At 41.0% G+C, this 18,987-nt stretch overlaps 1 protein-coding gene across 5 annotated transcripts in view; it reads right to left on the bottom strand.

The window, feature by feature from the left end:
* The window catches only part of GPAM (glycerol-3-phosphate acyltransferase, mitochondrial), a 50,075-nt gene that overhangs the window by 18,590 nt on the left and 12,498 nt on the right, over positions 1–18,987 (bottom strand). For 3 of the 5 annotated variants that reach the window (XM_068688557.1, XM_068688555.1, XM_068688552.1), the window contains 7 exons: positions 11,355–11,485; positions 9,221–9,343; positions 6,178–6,251; positions 3,786–3,899; positions 2,414–2,563; positions 1,456–1,552; positions 354–490 (listed from right to left, as the gene is read on the bottom strand). In XM_068688557.1, the coding sequence (XP_068544658.1) occupies positions 354–490; positions 1,456–1,552; positions 2,414–2,563; positions 3,786–3,899; positions 6,178–6,251; positions 9,221–9,343; positions 11,355–11,456 (797 nt within the window). In that variant the 5' untranslated portion in view covers positions 11,457–11,485. Of the gene's footprint in view, positions 1–353; positions 491–1,455; positions 1,553–2,413; positions 2,564–3,785; positions 3,900–6,177; positions 6,252–9,220; positions 9,344–11,354; positions 11,486–11,647; positions 11,802–12,781; positions 12,965–18,987 lie in introns of those variants that run through there. The other 2 variants (XM_068688554.1, XM_068688553.1) reach the window with 2 other exon arrangements.

Genomic DNA, 18,987 nt, shown 5'->3' on the forward strand with positions numbered 1-18,987 from the left:
TACTATTCACTCAGTACTGTCACTGCCCAATAGTCATCTCATGTAACTTCACAAAGAATAGCTGCCTATTCACATATGGTTTTCACATATTAATCTTTCTTTACTCACCTACTCACTTTGAGACTCCTAGAAGAAATTAATATTATTCTTTATCCCACTTAATTTCACAAAAGGATTTTGTTATGGTCTCTCTCCAAGCATGCAATAGGAGCCAAAAAATTCTACAGAATTGCCCAGTAATACTGATGCCCTTACAAGTGGATGTATGATATAGTGCACAACTGGTCAACTGATCATTCCCCTACTTCAGCCTTCTTCAAATAGTGAGGTTCCACATAGTTTATTATCATTACCTGAAGATGGGGATGTTGAGATTGTTCCCTGCAGCAATATAAGGTGCTTTGATGTTATGGCAGAAAAGTATGAATGTAAGGAGCAGGTAGTCAATGTGAGATTTATGAACAGGCAAGAAAATAAGGGGCAAATTCATCTATGGAGAGGAGAGAAAAAGAAAAAAAAAGACAACTGATAAGAACTGTGGAACATTATTCCTTTTCTAAAATCTGTCATCAAGATTGCTAGCATATTATCAAAACTGATGTTGCCAACATTCAGTTTGTTGACTTCTGGTTTTCACTCAGCTGTGACAACAATGAGAATATTTCAATTAATTCTACTTTTTAATTTTCAAGGACTGCAGTTTTTAGATGTAAACATTACCAGACATTACCAACCACTGATATTCTACAGACTCACAGTACTGAGAAAACGATCAAAAAGTTTCAAGGGATGTGACCAAATCAACATCACCAAAATGTTGCTATTTCTTTCTATAAGACATCAACAAGAATCTACAAATAGTGGGGTTCCCAACACCATAACCAAACGTAACGGAAAATATCAGGAACCATTTTTTTTTTAAACTTATCTAATGCATCTTTATAAAGTAAACTCTGCAAAAAGAATCAATTCAGTTGAGTGTAAACAAGATGCCTGAATTTAGGGGTTATTTTAATCAATTTCAGTAAGTATTGCAGGACTGAGAATAGATTGCTAACAAGGAAGAAAAGTTCTTCAATTTTTTTATTCCAAATTAATGTAAGAGAAATTCTGAAAATCCTAAACATACCTACTAATTTATTACTGGCTGTCTCAGCACAGAAAGAAATAATGCTGGATGCAGGTTTATGTGAGATAATCATTCAACCTTACAGTTAAAATCTGATCCTGAAGCAAAGATGAAGACACCGCTGACATAGTATTTTAGGTTACACAACTCAAAGAACATTGCATTTAATTAAAAACATTATTTCTGAGCTGAAGACAGATCTGTCTAGAATCTGGTACGACAGAGACTTAGAAGAACTCTTCTGAAAAGAGAAAGCACTGTAAAAATTAAGAGAAACTCCATCAGAAATATACCTTACCAGATATTTTTTCTTACCCCACCCTTACCTCTGTTGCTGCTTTGACCATTTCTATTTGACCTCTGTGGATCTGAATATTCCAGAAAAAGCTATTAAACAACTTCAGTAACACCCAGCCAGTCAACCTGAAAAAAGAGCAAACATAATTCAAAGAACTTCATTCACCGCTGCCTTCATTTTTATATTGCTTCCAGACGACTAAAGACAAAGCCATAAAATCCAATTACTTCATATTCAAGAAACCTTACTATGAAATCAGATTGCTTAACAACTCTTTGCTATCATAAAGCCTTCTGTAATTATGACACAAAAATTGTGTCAACTGCAGTGCAGGCTGTTCACACCACGAAGACTACTGTATGTATGTGGCAAGCTAACAGAGGTCCTATGATCGATTGCAGTAACTAAGCACGTGGATAAACATGTTAGGTGACATGGTGAATCTGGTCTTGTAGGAAAACTTAACGTAGTTACAAAAAGAGGTAGGGTTTGCATTACAAAAGTGAGTGAAAGGACTTTGAACATGACAGAAGCAAATTGATCTTTAGCAGTGAAGCCGTATATACCTAAGATAAGACTCTAAGACATTTATAACTACAGGCTATGATATTCAATGTGTTACTGGAAAAAAGGATCTTTCACAGTCTAAGATCCTGCAGCTAGCTGCTTTTTCTTGTATCAGCCTCAAACAACAAAGGATACTAACATTGGTCTAAGCATTAGCAACAAGCCTAGTTTTGGGAGGAAAAAAACATGCTTGCATTTAATCACATCATAGGATTTATCCCTTGAAAAAAGGAAGGGTTTCTGCTGTACCTGACAATCAAGAGTAATAACCATTTCGCTAGGTGATGTTAGAAAAGGACTTTTTATGAATAATTATTCATTAACTATGAATAACATGTTACAAGCTCTGTTGTTATAATACAGAGACAGCTTGACTGTTCTTTTATCCATTGACAATGTTGATGGGCCATTTTCCTTACCTGATTAAAGCCGGTGACACATTTGCTACCATTTCCTGGAGAATTTTCCTAGCTTTTTTCTTCACTTTGTTGATAGCTTTAGGATCCGTCTGAGCAAAACTACCTGGAACACTTGGTTCAGAAGCTTCATCTACGATGGCCTTCTGTACTCTAATATTAAAAAGTAACACTTATGAGACAGTTCTGCAATAGTTCAAGACAGTTCAAGACAGACAACAACTGCTAGGAATAATCTATACACTACTACCAGAGTAATTTGCAGGCATAAAAGAAGATTAAAAGTCACACCAACGTTTTGTGTATTCCAAATTAATTCAATTTAATTCAGTACTGCTAACCTCTGAATTAAAGAGGTGGATGATGGATGAATGTACTCAGATTTGGTACATAAAACAGTATGTACACACTTGATCACTGATACTAAGTGATCACTGAATTTCAGAAATGATTAATCATGTTAAAACTGCAAATAGCGCAGTTGAAATCTCCTCTTTGTTCATACTTTGTTTTTACTACCATAGCAAATTTCACTTACCTCATTAGACAGATTTATGCATTTGCTATTTTGCATTTCTACAATATCTCCACACTTGAAATCTCAGTTTTACAAAGTGTAACTAAATTTTATATGGGCTGTTTTCCCCATTTAAAACATATATAAGAGAGATTAAGTGGATTAACAGACCGTAACTGTGGCGCAAGGTAGTTTGCATTGTTTTACAAAAGCAACACCATCATCTTTGGCTGGGACTTGAACAAAAATTCAGGGGAGTTCTCTGACTAAACTAGACTGGAGGAGTGGGTATGTGGCTGTGTTTCTCTGTGTCCATGGAAAACAGATACCTTACTAGCTGATCAGGGTATCAACATGCCTTTTAAAATTCAGTAGATGAGACAGAAAACAAGCTACACAAAACAAAGAGTGGGTGTAGACACTCTATAATCTTTTTCCAATTTTGTTTCACACTATTGTTGCTTCATAAACTAGGGTAATCTGAAATGCCATTTTCCCATTATTTTTGAAACACTGAAAAATTTTGATGACAATAGTATGGCTTTAGTAATAACGATTTAACTTGAATTAGATAAACAAAAGTTTGAAGAGTTTCCACACAGCAATTTATTTTTCTGTGTACATAGTCTGCTGTCCACCCACTACACATTATTCATTTGAAGATTAAGAATTACAAATCTCCCCTCTTAGTATTCAAACTGAAATTGCAAGCAACAGTCCTGAGTGTCTGTGCTAAAGACATTGCACCTTCTAATATATTTTAAAGAGCATGGTTTTCAAAGCCGTCAGTTTCCAAATTCTTAGATTATAATGTAATGTATTAGTCATACAAAAAAAAAATATTTTGCATTATCTTACCTGCTGTTATTCAGCACATTTTCTGTCAGATTCTTCGCAAACATACCCTTATGAACATCCCTCTCTTGCACAAAAAGAACATAGCAAAGCCGTCTTGCAAGCCATCCTCTGTACCTATAAAAACATGAAGCAAGTTTGAGTGTCAGCCTCAAAATAAACAACTGGCCAAAAAAAATGGAACCTTAAAAATAAATACGAAGAAACAAAAATAAGTAAAGTTCTTCGAAGTGCTACTTAAAAACTTCTGCATTTTTTGTATCTTAAGCCCTGACCCTTCTTGAGATTATTCATTATTATTCAGTATTATGCAATGCTCTTTCATTACTACGCACACATGGAAGTATTTGAAGCTTGCACTTTTACTGCTGAAAGATCTTCATGAATACAGAGGAGAAAACCGTGAGAAGCTGTTAATCCAAGAAAGAAGGAAGTATATTGCTGGGACTAGGTACAAAGTCTGGGGCCTGATTAACAGTTTTCTCTACCCTCTGCCTCTACCGAGTGAGAAAGCAACTGCCTGTAGTGCCATTAAGGACACAGCAGTAGGGCAACATGGAAGGAAATACAGGGATACAAAACGAAGCACAGGAAACTACTGAAGCATACAAAGCCCCTCCCTTTTTTCATCCCTCTTCACAAAAAGTCTGTGCTTAGGACTGGCAGTGCAATGTATTGCTGATGCTCCAGTGGGTGCCCCAGATGGAAACGCTGCCAAGGTCTCACTTCCTTGTGGCCACCTGAGCTGCCAATGCTGGCCGTTAAACCCCCCTACCACATTACAACATGTGTAAATACACTGAAAAGAGTTATAAAAGATGAGAAGAAACTTGCATACTGCAAAAATGTCAAACAGAATTCACCACAACTCCTGTAATTGGGATGAGTGCATATGCACAAGCAATCAAAACTGTCACATAACACACAAATAGTCAGACTGTCTCTAAGGACAAAGAATTTTGCTAACCATGTTGTCTGGAAAGTAGATTGGTGATGCTGTTTTAATTGCTTTTCCATTTTCCCCTTCCCACCTGAGTTTGAGATAGCTTTATTGATTTTTCAAAATAGCAGAGCGAAGGAGATATGCTTCTTTCTGTCAAGAGGTTTTGTAACTAAGAACAAATTGTAACAGCATGCAACTATTAGACAGACCTGTCTAGGTACTTGTGTATTAATTTTAAAGCTTAGACACAATGCAGAACAATTAGAAAAACTTTTTTTCTAATCATGTAGCATGGACATAAGAAAAAACACACAGAGCAGACCCAGTCAAGATGTATTATTTTGTTCAGAATCTTGCTCCAAATTACCAAAACTGACATATTCACACCTCAGAAAAAGGCCGCTGATAATTCTTGGCCTTCGGAAGCTTATGGAGACACCTGTTACTGTGGAACCCCAGGGGACCTCAGAATTTTATTATAGTCTGAGAATTGAGGATTTTAATAACATTCTTAGCTAAAGGCATTTTATTTCAGAATAATTCATTAACCCATATTTCATTGCCCTTATATTTCTAATTTAAGAATCTCTGACTATTCAAAAGCACTCAAGGATGAGACTTCTCAAACTAATATAAAAAGTTGAACACTACTTCAGTTATTTTTCTAAACTACAGACTCAACTCTTAAAAAAATCATTAATTCAAATTGAAGAAAGAACAGTCTCTAACATTAGCTTCCTCCCTCTCAAGCACAGCACAATACTGCCTTTCTTCCACTCAGACACTTTGGCTCATTTCTTTCAGGCTGCTGGCCTCTCTTTGTTTGCTCTGGTTCCACAAACACTGCAGAATCTGCTTATGCTAATGATTACTGCAAAAACTTCAGCAAGCATTATTAACTTTCCAAAGAACAAAATGAAGGAGACAAAATATAATTCAAGTAGCACAAAAATACATACCCATTTTTACGTTGAATACACCATCTTTCAAGAGCTGCACTCTGCCACCGAGGCAGAGGAGTCACAGTCTAGCAAGACATTTTCAGATTTAACTGTCATTAGTAATAGTAGTGAAAGCCTAAATTGTGAGCCAGATTTGCTCAGTAAATTAAAATGCAGCCCAAAGTCATTCTTAAGTACGGGAATAAAACAGCTCCTCTCAGCACTATACTGCAGATGCTGCCATTTGCAATGAAGGAAAAAATGCCTTTTTTTTTTGTGAAATAGGTCTGACCTTTACACTCCTTGCCAATAATCCCAAAGAACTTTGTCCTGTGCCCAAATGCACACAGCTGAATTTTACAAGTATATTACTTTCCTGAAGTCAGCATCAATTCCTACATTTCAGGCCTGCAATGTATATTCACTCAGTCTGGACTATCCTAGAGATTTCCCTGCCATAAGATTAGAACACACTGAATTTCAAAAGTAAAAGAAAGACTTCCTACTTTACCTGGTATGTGTTTCATTGATATATATGACATTACGTAGACCCAAAGAAGGAATACTAGAGTTGAAGAAGTTATCCTGTAAAAACAAGGAGAAGAAGATTAGAAGACCGTTTCTGTATGTAAGAATAGTCACCTCTTTACATTCCTAACAACAAATAAAATAATGCAGTATTTTTCACCTCTATTATAAAAGGCAAAGCAGAGAAGTGCTAAATTTCCTTACAAAGTATACAGAAAACGTTTTGAAATGAAAATAAAATTCAGCAAGTCACTACTCCCAACTCCAGTACTTCCAGTGTATTCTCTAGGCTTCACTGCATACAGAAAAATGTTCTGGTTACATTCTTCAAGCCAGATTTTTTTTATTTATTATATTCTGGTGTAACATAAACCGGGACTTGTCACAATACAGAACTCTTATTTGAGACAGAAATTCATTAAGCCACACTCAGCATTAGTAAAACCACGAGCCTTTCTACACTCAGCCTGTGACACCCAGTTTGACAGCGGATCAGGCATCACATAACAGCAGCCCAGGGGTGAGAATATCCATGGTTACATGGCAAACTGTCTTCACATTCCTGCTCTGCCTGAACAACAAACTCAGTCCAGCCTCCTCCATAAAGGCTCTCCATGTCAGACTATTAACTGCTCTGCGATGAGTTTGGGAGCAGTTCCACTTCGGACAAACAAACATTCCCTGGCAAGCAGACCTGAACTTTAATCTTCCATTTTCCAGCTAAGAACCTTGACCAAAAGATTAAATATTATTTGGGCAGAAAGAAACTAATTTTAAAACTGGCACCATGCCAACAGGGAATTATAGGTAAAATCACTGGGATTGTGCATTTCAAGGAAGTCAAAGACAGGGAAGTTAAGGAGAAAGATGGTTACCAGCAACAGCAAAGCTACAGAACAGCCTCATTACCAATTTTGCAATGGGAGACAGATAAGAGCCTTATTTGTTTGTAGTTTGTTTAGGACACTCAATTTGCCACATACTGAAAGATGTGAGTGTCCCGTGTCATTTGCAAATCAGGTAGAAATTACACACTGCAGTGGGAGCAAACACTCTTGCCCCATGTTAAAGCACAGCTGTGTAGTACGCACAATCGACAAATTGTAACTTTAGGCACTTAAACGGAAACTTTCAATTAACACCAATTTCTCACAATGTTCATTCATAACTTTTGTGCACAATGATGACTTCTTGGTCTCCCAAAAATCAGCAACAAATCTGAAGAAGCATCACTGAACGCCTGAGTCCACTCCAGTGCGCTAACCATTCATTAGGTTATAAACTTGCTCCTTGAAATTCATCCTCCAGATGCCTCGTCACACTTCAGCTTTTCCTTGTTTAACTCTGCCCCGATCCTCTGCCAGGCAGAAGATGTGGTTCTGTGAGACGACGTGAGCTAATCTCCCAGCTCTGCACCACACGGGAGCTGCCCAGCTCCCACACTGCCCTACCCTTTCCCACCACCTCCCCACCTCGTAACTTACATCACCACTAGCACTGATGAATATCAGACCCCTTAATGAGCCAAATTCATTCAGGTAAGGCAGAAAACTAAGACAGCCACAGACTAAATAAATAAATAAAGCAGGCAGTTCTGCTTGGCTGGTGAACTTTATCAGCCACAGGAGAGCAGGAAGAACGTAAGAGGGAACAGACTTGCCACTTATAGCACCAGCAACGTGCTAGCTTGGCCAGCTAACTATGGGAATCTGTCTTGCTCATCTCTCCCTCTTCCTTGAGATAATTAACTGAACAGGCAGCTCAAAAAAAAAGTGAAACATGTGGACTCTAATGAGAGGATCTGCTTTGTTGTTGTCTGCAGCAAGAACGGTACCTTCTTGGGGCATAATGCAAAAAAGGACTTTATCAGGTCATGCCTCATTCCTAAGTGAGATCTCAGGACTAGTAATTTCTTATTAAACGGACAAAATACAGAACAAGATTTTTCTTCTTGAAGTGTAATCCCCAACTTGAGAGGAATAGCCTAATTACTAATAGCCTAATGACTAAATGCATAATGGCCCTACCTAGGGATTACTACACACCTTTTTACAAGTCAAAACACTCCACTGTTTGTTAGAAGCAGTCCCAGTTTCTCTAATTGCCTGTCTTGCTGCCCATATCATACATACTCTTCACAGCACGTTCGGATTTCTATCCCACGTTTGTGTATCATTGCTGCAGCTTTCTATTTTGGGCATAGTAATAAAGTGAAATAACAACTTTTCCTTAGTCAAAGGAAAAGGCAAATTTTTATTCCAGTCCAGCCAATTAAGGAGCTCAGTGCAGGTGTAGCTGAGTGCAATGTAAAGCCTGCGGTGTACACACAGTCAAGCCAGATGATGAACTTGTTGCAAACTACATTATGCCATTTATCAGCATTTTACATCTTCAGCCTACAGAAAACCTGCTCAATGCAGTTCAATAAAGGTCACATTTTAAACCAGCTGGCATAACGTCTCCAGTGCCACCCTCTTGATGCTGTTCCCAGCAGACAAATATCCCTGCCATTGTAACTGGCACGTCTTGCTGCCAGGATGGGCAGACAAGCCAAGAACTATTTGGGTGCAGAAAACCAAGCTGTCTTCTCAAGCACAGGATTGATCTCTTCAAGTTTGAAGGGAAGTACATTGCTTACTTCAAAACTGTGCACGTTGTGTGGATAGAGAATTAAGCATCCTAAAAATAAGCCTTAACACTTTTGTAAGCGCCAAATTCCCGTTACTAATCCAGTAGAGCAGATAATTTTTTCCATACATTTTCACAGTACTAATTCTGAAGAGCTGGACAGTTTTGTGCACGAAGTCCGCACTGAATAGCAGGAGACAAAGCATCACAATAGATCTGTGTCATCCATTAATTCCATGACAAAGAAAATATAACCACAAACAAATGAGAAAAACTATATTCCTTTATAAAGCAAGAACATTCTGACCTTAATTCTGAAAGTAAGAAAACTTCTGAAACTTCATTACACTGTAACTACGCATTATTGTCAAACATAATCCAGCCTGTAATCTTCTTACCCGGCTCTGGGGAGTGCATACGTAGCAACATCGTCCCACAAATGGCCTTTTTCTGCTCAACAGAGTCTCTTTCCATTTTAAAGTGGCAGATCGGAAGAGAGGAGGCCTAGAGTTACACTCTCCCTATGGAACAAAAGAACACCATGTCAATATCCAGCAACATATGTTTTAATGGGTATTTGAAAACTTTTGATTAGAGGTGCTGCCAGAAACACGCACAAAACTATCACAAAAAAATAAAATAATCCTGAAACCAGTACTTGTTTTTTAAAGATTTTTTTTCTAAAACAAATTATTTCATCTCCAAATGATGTGATTTAAAAATAAAAAGCAAAAACAAAAGCAAAACATCGTGTTGTACTTGTATATCTTGAGCATTGCAGCATTTGCTGACATGTGAAATATTAAAATAAACAATAACTCTACTACAAAACAGCAAGGAAATTGACAGCTGAGAAAAGGTGAAGAATTTAACTGTAAATTACATGCTAACGTAAAGGTGCTCATAATATGAGCAATGCATTTCAAGCTTTTACCAGACAACACCCTGTAAAACTGCAATTTGAATATACACGAAACATTAACTCCATTGACTCTGTAGGCTGTTCTTTGGCAGTTTTATTCAAAGCAACATGAAAAAGGAACCACTGTGCTTTCTCCAGTGTTAGGATAAGATTATAGAATGGAAAAAATCATAAGTAAGTGCACTTACAGAACATGTTCTGTTTGTTGGGACACAACAAAAATATACTTAACTACAAGACTTACAAAGACATTGGCTGTTCCCATGAAAGTCTACTGCATTATTGCTTCCCTGAGTATAAGTATCAGGTCCACTAGACTCCAATTTTTTTAAACCAAATATTGTAAGTTTTTAACAAAAAGGAAGCCACAGAAACAAACAAAAATGAAAAGATGGCAAAATACAAAGATATATGTTTAAAATAGCTCGTTCAAAAGGAAGAAAAGTGTGGTAGAACCAGTACCTTAAAACCAGCAAGCACATGGCTTAGAAACACAAATACAGATCATCACATACCCAGTGAGAAAGCCAGCCCACTGAGAAACAACCAGAAAGTCAAAAGCAATGCTGAAGATGACTGAAAACAAAAATATGCACATATCACACCTGGCAAGCTGTATGAATTTGCACTTATTCCAAGGCTAACTCTTCAACTGAAATAACTAAGCACCAAAATGCTAAGCCTGGCCCACTCTGTTCTCTATCACCCTCAGTAATGCTAACTCCTCATTAACCAACTTTGTAGCAAAAATGCTTCTGCTTGCCTCCAATCCCAGACCAAACTTACCACCACTTTCTTACAAAACCTTTCCCATCTTTTTGGCTTGCCTGCTTTTATCCCACTCTCTCACAGACCTCTCTGTTCCAGCAGCCTGCTGTGTAATGTATCCTACTCCTAGCTAGATACAAAACCCAGCTGTCAGGACATCTGTCCTTTTCCTCAACTCTGACCATGTCTCCAACCCTTCTTCTGTACTAAGTTCAAACTCCTCCTCTCCTAATTTCTCCTGACCTATACTACTAAACCAACCAGCACCCAGCTCATCCCCATGTGGCTTTGTGCTCCACCTAACCCTCTCCGCTCCTTCCCCCTTTGCCTCCTCCAAATCCCCAGACTCGCTCAGAGGACATCGAGTTTTAATAGGCTCCTTATTTTTATCTACCAAGTTTCCTCTGCCTGCTGTACCGCATGAATAGCTCTGACTCTAACGGTTACATCACTGTGCATCTTTAGACTCATGCTCCTTTTCCCTTGCACATTTCAAGCAAGTACCTCTTTTGGAACAGGAACCAGCTTTCTGTTTGACCTCAGCCTGCTACAGAATGAAATTCTGCACGTCTACTATTATATAAAATGATTACTAACGTCACACCAGTAGAGTGTGAGACTACGAATAGAGTTCAATATGAAGGTTTTCCCTATCCAGCATCATTAGTCTTTGGCACAGCACTGAACTGTTTCTTCTTCCTTACATTTCAAGTTACTAAAACCAAAACTGTATCATGCATTAGAGATGATTAAAAAAAAAAAATAGTTCACCTTCAACCTGCATACAAAAATGAGAAAACAAAAGGCAAACATGGCCAGCCACGTTTGCAATTTTTACTTACCCATTCTTCATTGGAATGCTTACATCTACCGATGCTGCACTCTGCTGAGGTGGACACATACGAAACATCTATCGTTCCAAGGGACAACGCAGTTTCATCCATGACACACGAGTTGAACTGAAGATCAGAAGCTGTAAAATAATATGTATTTGTTTATAAAATACTCATGCATGTATCGTTTCAGGGTAGGTATCTAACAATTAATTAGCTAATGGGTATTTTGGCACCTTTCAGTAAAAGTTAGATTCTGAAGAAGTTTCACTACGCTCAGAAACCAGCAGGATTTAACCCACCATATTCGATTTGCGTGCATGTGGTATACCAATCAGCTACGTGCATGTTTTTCCTTCCCTTCTCCTCTTCCCATTACAGGTCATCGCAGCCCCCTCAGGCTTTTCCGCTGTTCTTCACTGCGTGGATTAAGCCATTTGGCCACAAGGATACAGAGGACATTTCAGCCAGGACATTTCAGCCGCTTTTAAAAGTTTACTATTCTCTTGCACTACGTGACCTCATTCTTTCATCATTTCCTTCTGAAGGACACCAATCAATTTGATAAAATTTCCTTTATGCCCTCTCCCAGTCCTATCCCACAGTAAGTTTTATGTGCCTGCTCTAGCTGCAGTCAAACCCGTTTACAACCTCCTCGGACGGAGGAGTGCTCTGTGCAAAGCACACCCCTAATCCCAAACATGCTGCTGCCATCCGTGATACGACGGGCTCGCTGGATTAAAAAACATTGAAAAGATCTAAAATTGCACAATTATTTTAAAACAGATGATTTATCGTCTGTATGGTAAGCAAGGTAAATAATTCTCCCTCAAACAAATGAAAAAGGAGGCCAAACGTACCAAAACAACTTAGAATTGTGTACCTGCAAAAGCCTACAGGTTAAACCGTTTCGTTTGGGTGTCCCATCAAGAGAGGAGCCAGCGTTTTAATTTAGCAAAAAATACCATAAAGCAGCAACTCTGCCTCCTGCATCTGTCCCTGCAATGCCACGTTACAGCCCAGCCACGAGCCCCCCAGCAGCCAGCCCGTTCCCGTGTAGGATTTCCAGGAGCAAGGCCCCACACAGCCCCATCCCCGCATTTTGCCTCCCTGCAGCCCCGTCCGTGCCCGCACCAGGTGCACCCCAGCAGCAGCCGCAGCGCTCAGCCTCGCACCGGGCATCGTTACACAACCCGAGTCCATACGGGAACCTCTTCTTGGCTGACTCTAAGTTTCAGTTACCCTTTTTTTTTAACTAAAGCGCATCACTACTCAAACTACACGATATATACAATAAAAGAGCGGCTGAATGCCTGAAGAACACAAACGAAGCGTGCCCCCGGACCACGCTCAAGGTGACCTTGGCTGCCCTGGCCTCTAAAACCTCTCTGCCGGTGCTTCAAAGCCTGCTGCAGCGCTCCCAACGCGCCACGTACCTCCGCCGAAGGGCTCTTGCTCAGGCCGCCATCCCCGCGGGGCTGGGCGCACGGACCCGCACCCGGACCCGCACCCGAACCCGGCGCTCTCCCGAGCTCCGCTCCCGCTCACGCCGCCCCCGGGGCTGCCGCGTCCCCGCCCGCTGCCGAGGGGCCGGCACCGGGACGCCGCCGGGGGTGGCCCCCGCCGGGCAGAGCCTCCGCGCCCACGCGGCTCCCAGCCGCCCCCTGCCGCCCGCCCTCGCCCCGCAGCCGCCGGGGGGAGCAGCCACGGGCCCGGCTCCTGCTCCGGCTTCCAGCCCGGTCGCTACACGCGGAGAGGGCTCGGTGGCGGCCGCTGCCCCCTGCCCGCCTGCCGGCGCCGGGCCTGACGCGATTTCCTGAGCGCCCGCCGCCATGGCGTGGGGCCGCGCGGCAGCCGAGGCTCCCCGCAGCGAGCCCCGCTTGTCCCGGCCCCGCAGCGCCTCAGGGGGCTCCGGGGGTCCCCGGTCCCGTCCCCTTCCACCCCAATGTCGCCATCCCGGCCTCCCGGGGGTCGCTGGGCAGCCTCCCGGCAGCCAGCTCCACCGCCACGCTGCCTTCATCCCCCCCCCCCCTCCTCCTCCCTGCTACTTTTCTCTCAGATTAGGGCTGCTCAAATAAAAACCCTGAACAAAAAAAAAAAAAAAAACGTAAAAGCGTGTTTGTATGGGTGTACAGGGGCTCGGATATACAGGGGCTCGGGGCTGTTGAAGTTAGAACAATTGCAGAAAATTCGGGACCGGTATCGATCTGCCTACCTGGCCTTGCAGCGCTGCCAGTTTGTCTTTTGCTGAATGCAAAAGTAAATGTTGATAGAGATTGCTGCACATAAACAAACATGGACTAATAGCATGTCTTGGCTTGGGCAGTCTTGGGCTATTTAAAGATAGCGTTTCTGGGGCTTAGTTTGAGTTACATGCCTGTGGAAAGGGTGGGGGGGGGGGGGGGGGGGAGCTTGCGTCTATGTTTCTTTGAGTCTGCACTGATATTTAATACAGAGCAATACAGGTATAAAGTGACAAAAAATGATAAAGCATTTTATGCTAATGCAAATATCCCATTTGCAGTCTTTTTTTTTTTTTTTAAAGTCACCCAAGGACATATTCTCCTAGATGCCGCTTCGAATTTAGGACAAATGAGAATTACCGATGCTTTTCACACTTAAATGAAATGCGCGAGACTCGATAGACAGAAAACCAAACTGCTACATGCATTTGTGAATTGCCCCATTTCGCGTGACTGAGTGTCTGAGGAGAATATTTACTATTCTCTAAAAAGAGGGAAAATAAAAGAAGAAGAAGAAAAAAAAAGCTGATGCTTTCTTAAAAGTATTCTGTAGCTTAAGGGCCAGAAGAGATTTGTAGATCCCTATTTAGAAAGAAAATATAGTGTATTTGTTGCAAGGTGGACTTTGGAGTTTACACCTACTTTTTAAACCACAACAATATAATGCAATCTCATGAAAGACACAATTCTTGCAAAAAGATTGTGTTTCTGCAATAAAACACAGTGCAGCACTAGTGCACAGCCTATATAGAAAAGCACCACCTCCTAGGGTGTTGTATTTTGTATAGCAGAAGAACAATCCCCAATTGTATTTCTCACAGCACATTCACAACTGAGGTTTTCTCCCGGTTTTCTCATCATCCAGGCCAAGAATTCCAACCTTGGTTAGCACTGTGTGTGTCAGTTCTCAAGACTGTTAGTTCAGATAGTGCCAAACACCCCCTTACAAGTTCTGGTCTCCCAAAAGCATCCCAGCCAGTGTCTCTGGCCACTTTGGAATTACAAGCCCGTAGCTGACCGGCTCTGTAACAAAGCATTTGACTTCATACCAACTTCTTCCTGAATAGATTCACTGAAGGTCAGCGAGAAAGGGAGGGCAGATTCTGCTTTCATTTGTGCCTGCTGAAGCTAAATGGATTTGTAACTGCTTCGCTAATCCGAGTCTAGCCCAGGAGGCTGTCTATATGAAAAGAAAATACATAAGGGTTTCATCGATCGAGTCAGAGCACTTCTGTCAGACCAGTGACTCAGTTTCTGACCTCAGCCCAGCTCCGCTTACATTACGAGCACCTCACTGCCTCCCTCGGCTGCTGTGGGTCCAGCTGGTCGGCAGGGCCACATCCTGCTGTCAGGCCTGAGGGGGGGAAAGCTGCATCCAAAGGGGAGGCTCTGAACACCGCTCAGAAAAGTGAAATCCAGCATTGCATCACTTATTGTGGTAACTCTCCTTGCATACAGAGCTCATCACAACAGCTGTGATCCCAGTATAATGCTGCCGCCTCATCCTGATGGGCCCGGATGGCCCAGCTAAGTGGATGGAACAACATAAAATAGGGCACCCCCAGCTGCAGCTAACGGGGCAGAGCTTATCTAAAAAAATCACTCTGGAGGAAATGATTCAACAACTGGATCGCGTGACAGCAGAATAAAACAGAGATGGCAGTGAATGCTTATATCTAGAGTTTAAGAAAATGCAAGAAACATAAAACAGTTAAAATTGTAATTAGTGCTCACTAATCATTTTGTTGTTCCACTGCATTTGCATTTTTGCTTGGGAACTTCCTAGTAGGTACTTTTTAATATAAAAGACCATTTGTATTTCTTACACGCAATTTTACCTCCTCTAGGTATAGAATTGCTTTGCTATTTTTTCCCCTTTCGCACAGTTTTTAGCGTCAAAATATGGGATCAAACAGTGCACTCAGTTTCAGCATGCTATGATGTAACTCTGAGCAAACTCCCAGCCACAAAGCATACAGGGCTGGTCTGCATCACATCCCTCTAACAGATGAACTCTAGTACATTCAGAATCTAATACGGATCCTTGTTCAGGTTGGAAAGTGGTTATTTCTTTGATATAAGTAATACAGAAATCAGAACAAAACCTCAGTGGCCTTATCATCATTTTTTTTGCAATTTCTAGAGTCTGTGTTAGCATCATTTATGAGTAAACTGCTTAGGTGGTTCTCTAAACTGTTTTGAAAAGAATAGCAAATAAATACAGTATTTTACTTAAACATAGTGATGTGTATAATAATAACAATAATAAAGTTGTTTCTGGTATGATTTTAAAACCGTGTCCTTGTTTTTCTAACCTTAGCAAATTCTTGGCTTATTGTAAAATAAATCCAGAGATAATTTTGCCACTCATCTGAAAAGGATAAAGAATTAGTCCAATGGTAACTACAGCTCAGCAAGATCTTTTTACAGGATACACTTGTATAAATCCTCAGGCTTACTAGTAAAAATCTCATTTCAGTATTCAGGGCCTGGTGCTGGTGTGTTGCCATGGAATCAGGCAAATGGGAAAAAAATTTGGAATGCTGTAAAGGAACAGCCTTTGAGGGCTTCATGTGCTCCAAAAAACTCAAGTGCTGCTGAGCCTTGCTTCCAGAAAACAGGGACTCTGCCCAGCTGCCATTGAAGTCAATGGGAGGCTTGCCACTGACCTCTGTAGGAGTGGGAGCTCGCCTCAGTTTTGCAATACATCTTTTTAAACTTAAACTGAGGTGTTCACCGCGTCAGTGAGTGCAGCGAGGTAATTTGCATTTGATGGCAAACCAACAGATCCCTGGCTCTCTGTGAATAAGCTGCAAACCACTTCATGCATAGCAGCCTGCAAATGAGAACGAGCTGGTAGGATTCATTTTTTGTCAGATTTTTCTGTCCTTCCCATGTTCACATTCCTCAAGAAGCATCCAGCGGAGTGCAACAAAGTACCTGTTTGCTACAGGATGCTGTGGGGGCAAGGGGGGAGCCGGGAAGAGGGGAACTTCTTTTACATCTTGGCTACCCGTGTCCCGCGCCCCAGCTTGCCTTCAGCAATTCCCATGATGTCACTTTTAGAAATGGAGACACGTTTACAAAAGAGTACACAGCATCCTCTTTAAAAAGAAACTTTCAGCCCAGGGAGCGCTACAAAAGTTAGGAAACCAAAAACGGCATGAGGAGGGAATAAAGACGCAGACAAAGATTCGTTGTTTGCAGTAACCGGACTTGACCTCACGTGACTGCGAACAATAATGAATATGCAATTTGGCAGTCGCAGGACTCGATGTCAGCAGTATTTTCTTTGGTATACAATATACTAAGAGCATTTGAGAATGGCAAATGGCCATGAAATGGACTGATAAGATTGTACATAGAAATGGTTTAGCTATACTTTATATCTCCTTTCAGGACAAATGATTTCTTCTCATCTATTTCATCTCCCTTATCTCGAGAACAAGAGCAAAATTCATTAAGAGCACAGTGACTCTCTCCTATGTAATACAGCGCATTGTGATTCTGTAATTTCTTCTCATTCAAATATCATATTTGCTACTTGAAAAGATAAGGGCATTTCAGCCCAAGCTGCTCCTTGCTTTTCCCTTGAATTTGGAACTTAAATCAGTACAAAAATGGTTTTTGTTCTAACAGAAAGCATTATTTGATTAAAACCAGTATAACTAACGTTTAAAATTACAGTCAACATAGCACCATTTATCTATCAAGCAATTGCACACATACTTGTATTACCTACAAATCAGAAAATCTTAAGTATCCAAATCAATTTGCCATCATTTTTAATCTAGGGACACTTGCTGACAGAATTTGGAACAAGATTCTCCCACGCTCAGACCTCAAGCAATTTTCTAGCATAACTATTCAAGCTTCCCCATACCCGTGGTGAATAAGGGGTGAATTTTGTAAGAGCAGGCATTTCACTTCTCTGCTTTTGCTTGTGGAAAATACTTGCAAAGTTGATTTTATCTCAGAGTTGATTTTATCTCAAAAATAGCAAAGATGAAACATTGATTTATTATATATTGGCCTTAAATACTGTGGGATACATCAAAAATATTATGCATTTGTAAATCATTCCTCGTAAGGGAGTGTCGAGAGGCAGGAGACCTTTTCTCCATTAACACCAGCGACAGGACCCGCGGGAACAGGGTTAAGCTGAGGCAGGGGAAGTTTAGGCTTGACATCAGGAGGGGGTTCTTCACAGAGAGAGTGGTTGCACACTGGAACAGGCTCCCCAGGGAAGTGGTCACTGCACCGAGCCTGACTGAATTTAAGAAGAGATTGGACTGTGCACTTAGTCACATGGTCTGAACTTTTGGGTAGACCTGTGCGGTGTCAAGAGTTGGACTTGATGATCCTTAAGGGTCCCTTCCAACTCAGGATATTCTATGATCATTAAAATCATTATGCGTGTAGAACTCTGTTATATAAAGGATAAAGTCAGCTTTGTTTCTGTAGATATTTCAAGTTCCACTAAGGGCTTTATTTTATGTCAAGCCCGAAGGACTTTTACTTGTTGCCAGGTCCCCTACAGAAGACAGTGAGAAGACAGTTTCCTCTTGTTTGGTTCCATCTCTAAAAAAGCAAAGCTGCACTCTCACCCTCCAAAGAAACAACCAAGAAATGGAAATAAAGAAATCAAAGAAATCTGGGAGTTGAGGGCAGTGAGGACCATTTTGGAGGAGAAAAAATATATATACATATATATATATATATATAAATATAAAGCATAGCATAAAAATAAGTCACAAATTCCTGATCTTATCAAATTCACTGTGAGGGATGGCAGTCCTTGGAGGACTGGAATCCTTGAGGATTCCAAAGGATGGAGGAATCCTTGAGGGATGGCAAAGTGTTCTAGAATAACACAACCCCTAATTATCATGTGATGCTAGACAAATCTTTTATCGGTATCTCCAAACGAGGTGGGTTTTACTGCTGAGGTGGGCTCTGCTCTGCAGCAGGTGGTTTTAGAAGGGCTTTTCACATCTCATAACTTAAAGCACTGTGGATATTGGAAATTGGGATCACAGAAAGCTCTTTCAACCACCACTGCAGAAGAGTTTTTACAACAGATTATGACACGGGGTTTCAATCACACCATGTCACACCCCTGCCTTCTGTTATGGGTATTCGGGACCTTAGCCACCAAGGTCTCCCTTGGCAAATGGCCATGAAATGGACTGATAAGACTGTACATAGAAATGGTTTGGCTATACTTTAAATCTCCTTTCAGGACAAATGATTTCTTCTCATCTATTTCATCTCCCTTATGTGTCTGACCCAGAGCCGTGGTGTCAGACACTAGCCACAGAGCAGGTGCCGCTGGCCATCACATCCCCAGGCATGGGACAGGCATTGGTACTGCACTGATAAGGCAGCTGTCAAGTTGT

This window comes from Anas acuta, chromosome 7, assembly GCF_963932015.1.
Source record: "Anas acuta chromosome 7, bAnaAcu1.1, whole genome shotgun sequence".
NCBI classification, from domain to species: domain Eukaryota; kingdom Metazoa; phylum Chordata; class Aves; order Anseriformes; family Anatidae; genus Anas; species Anas acuta.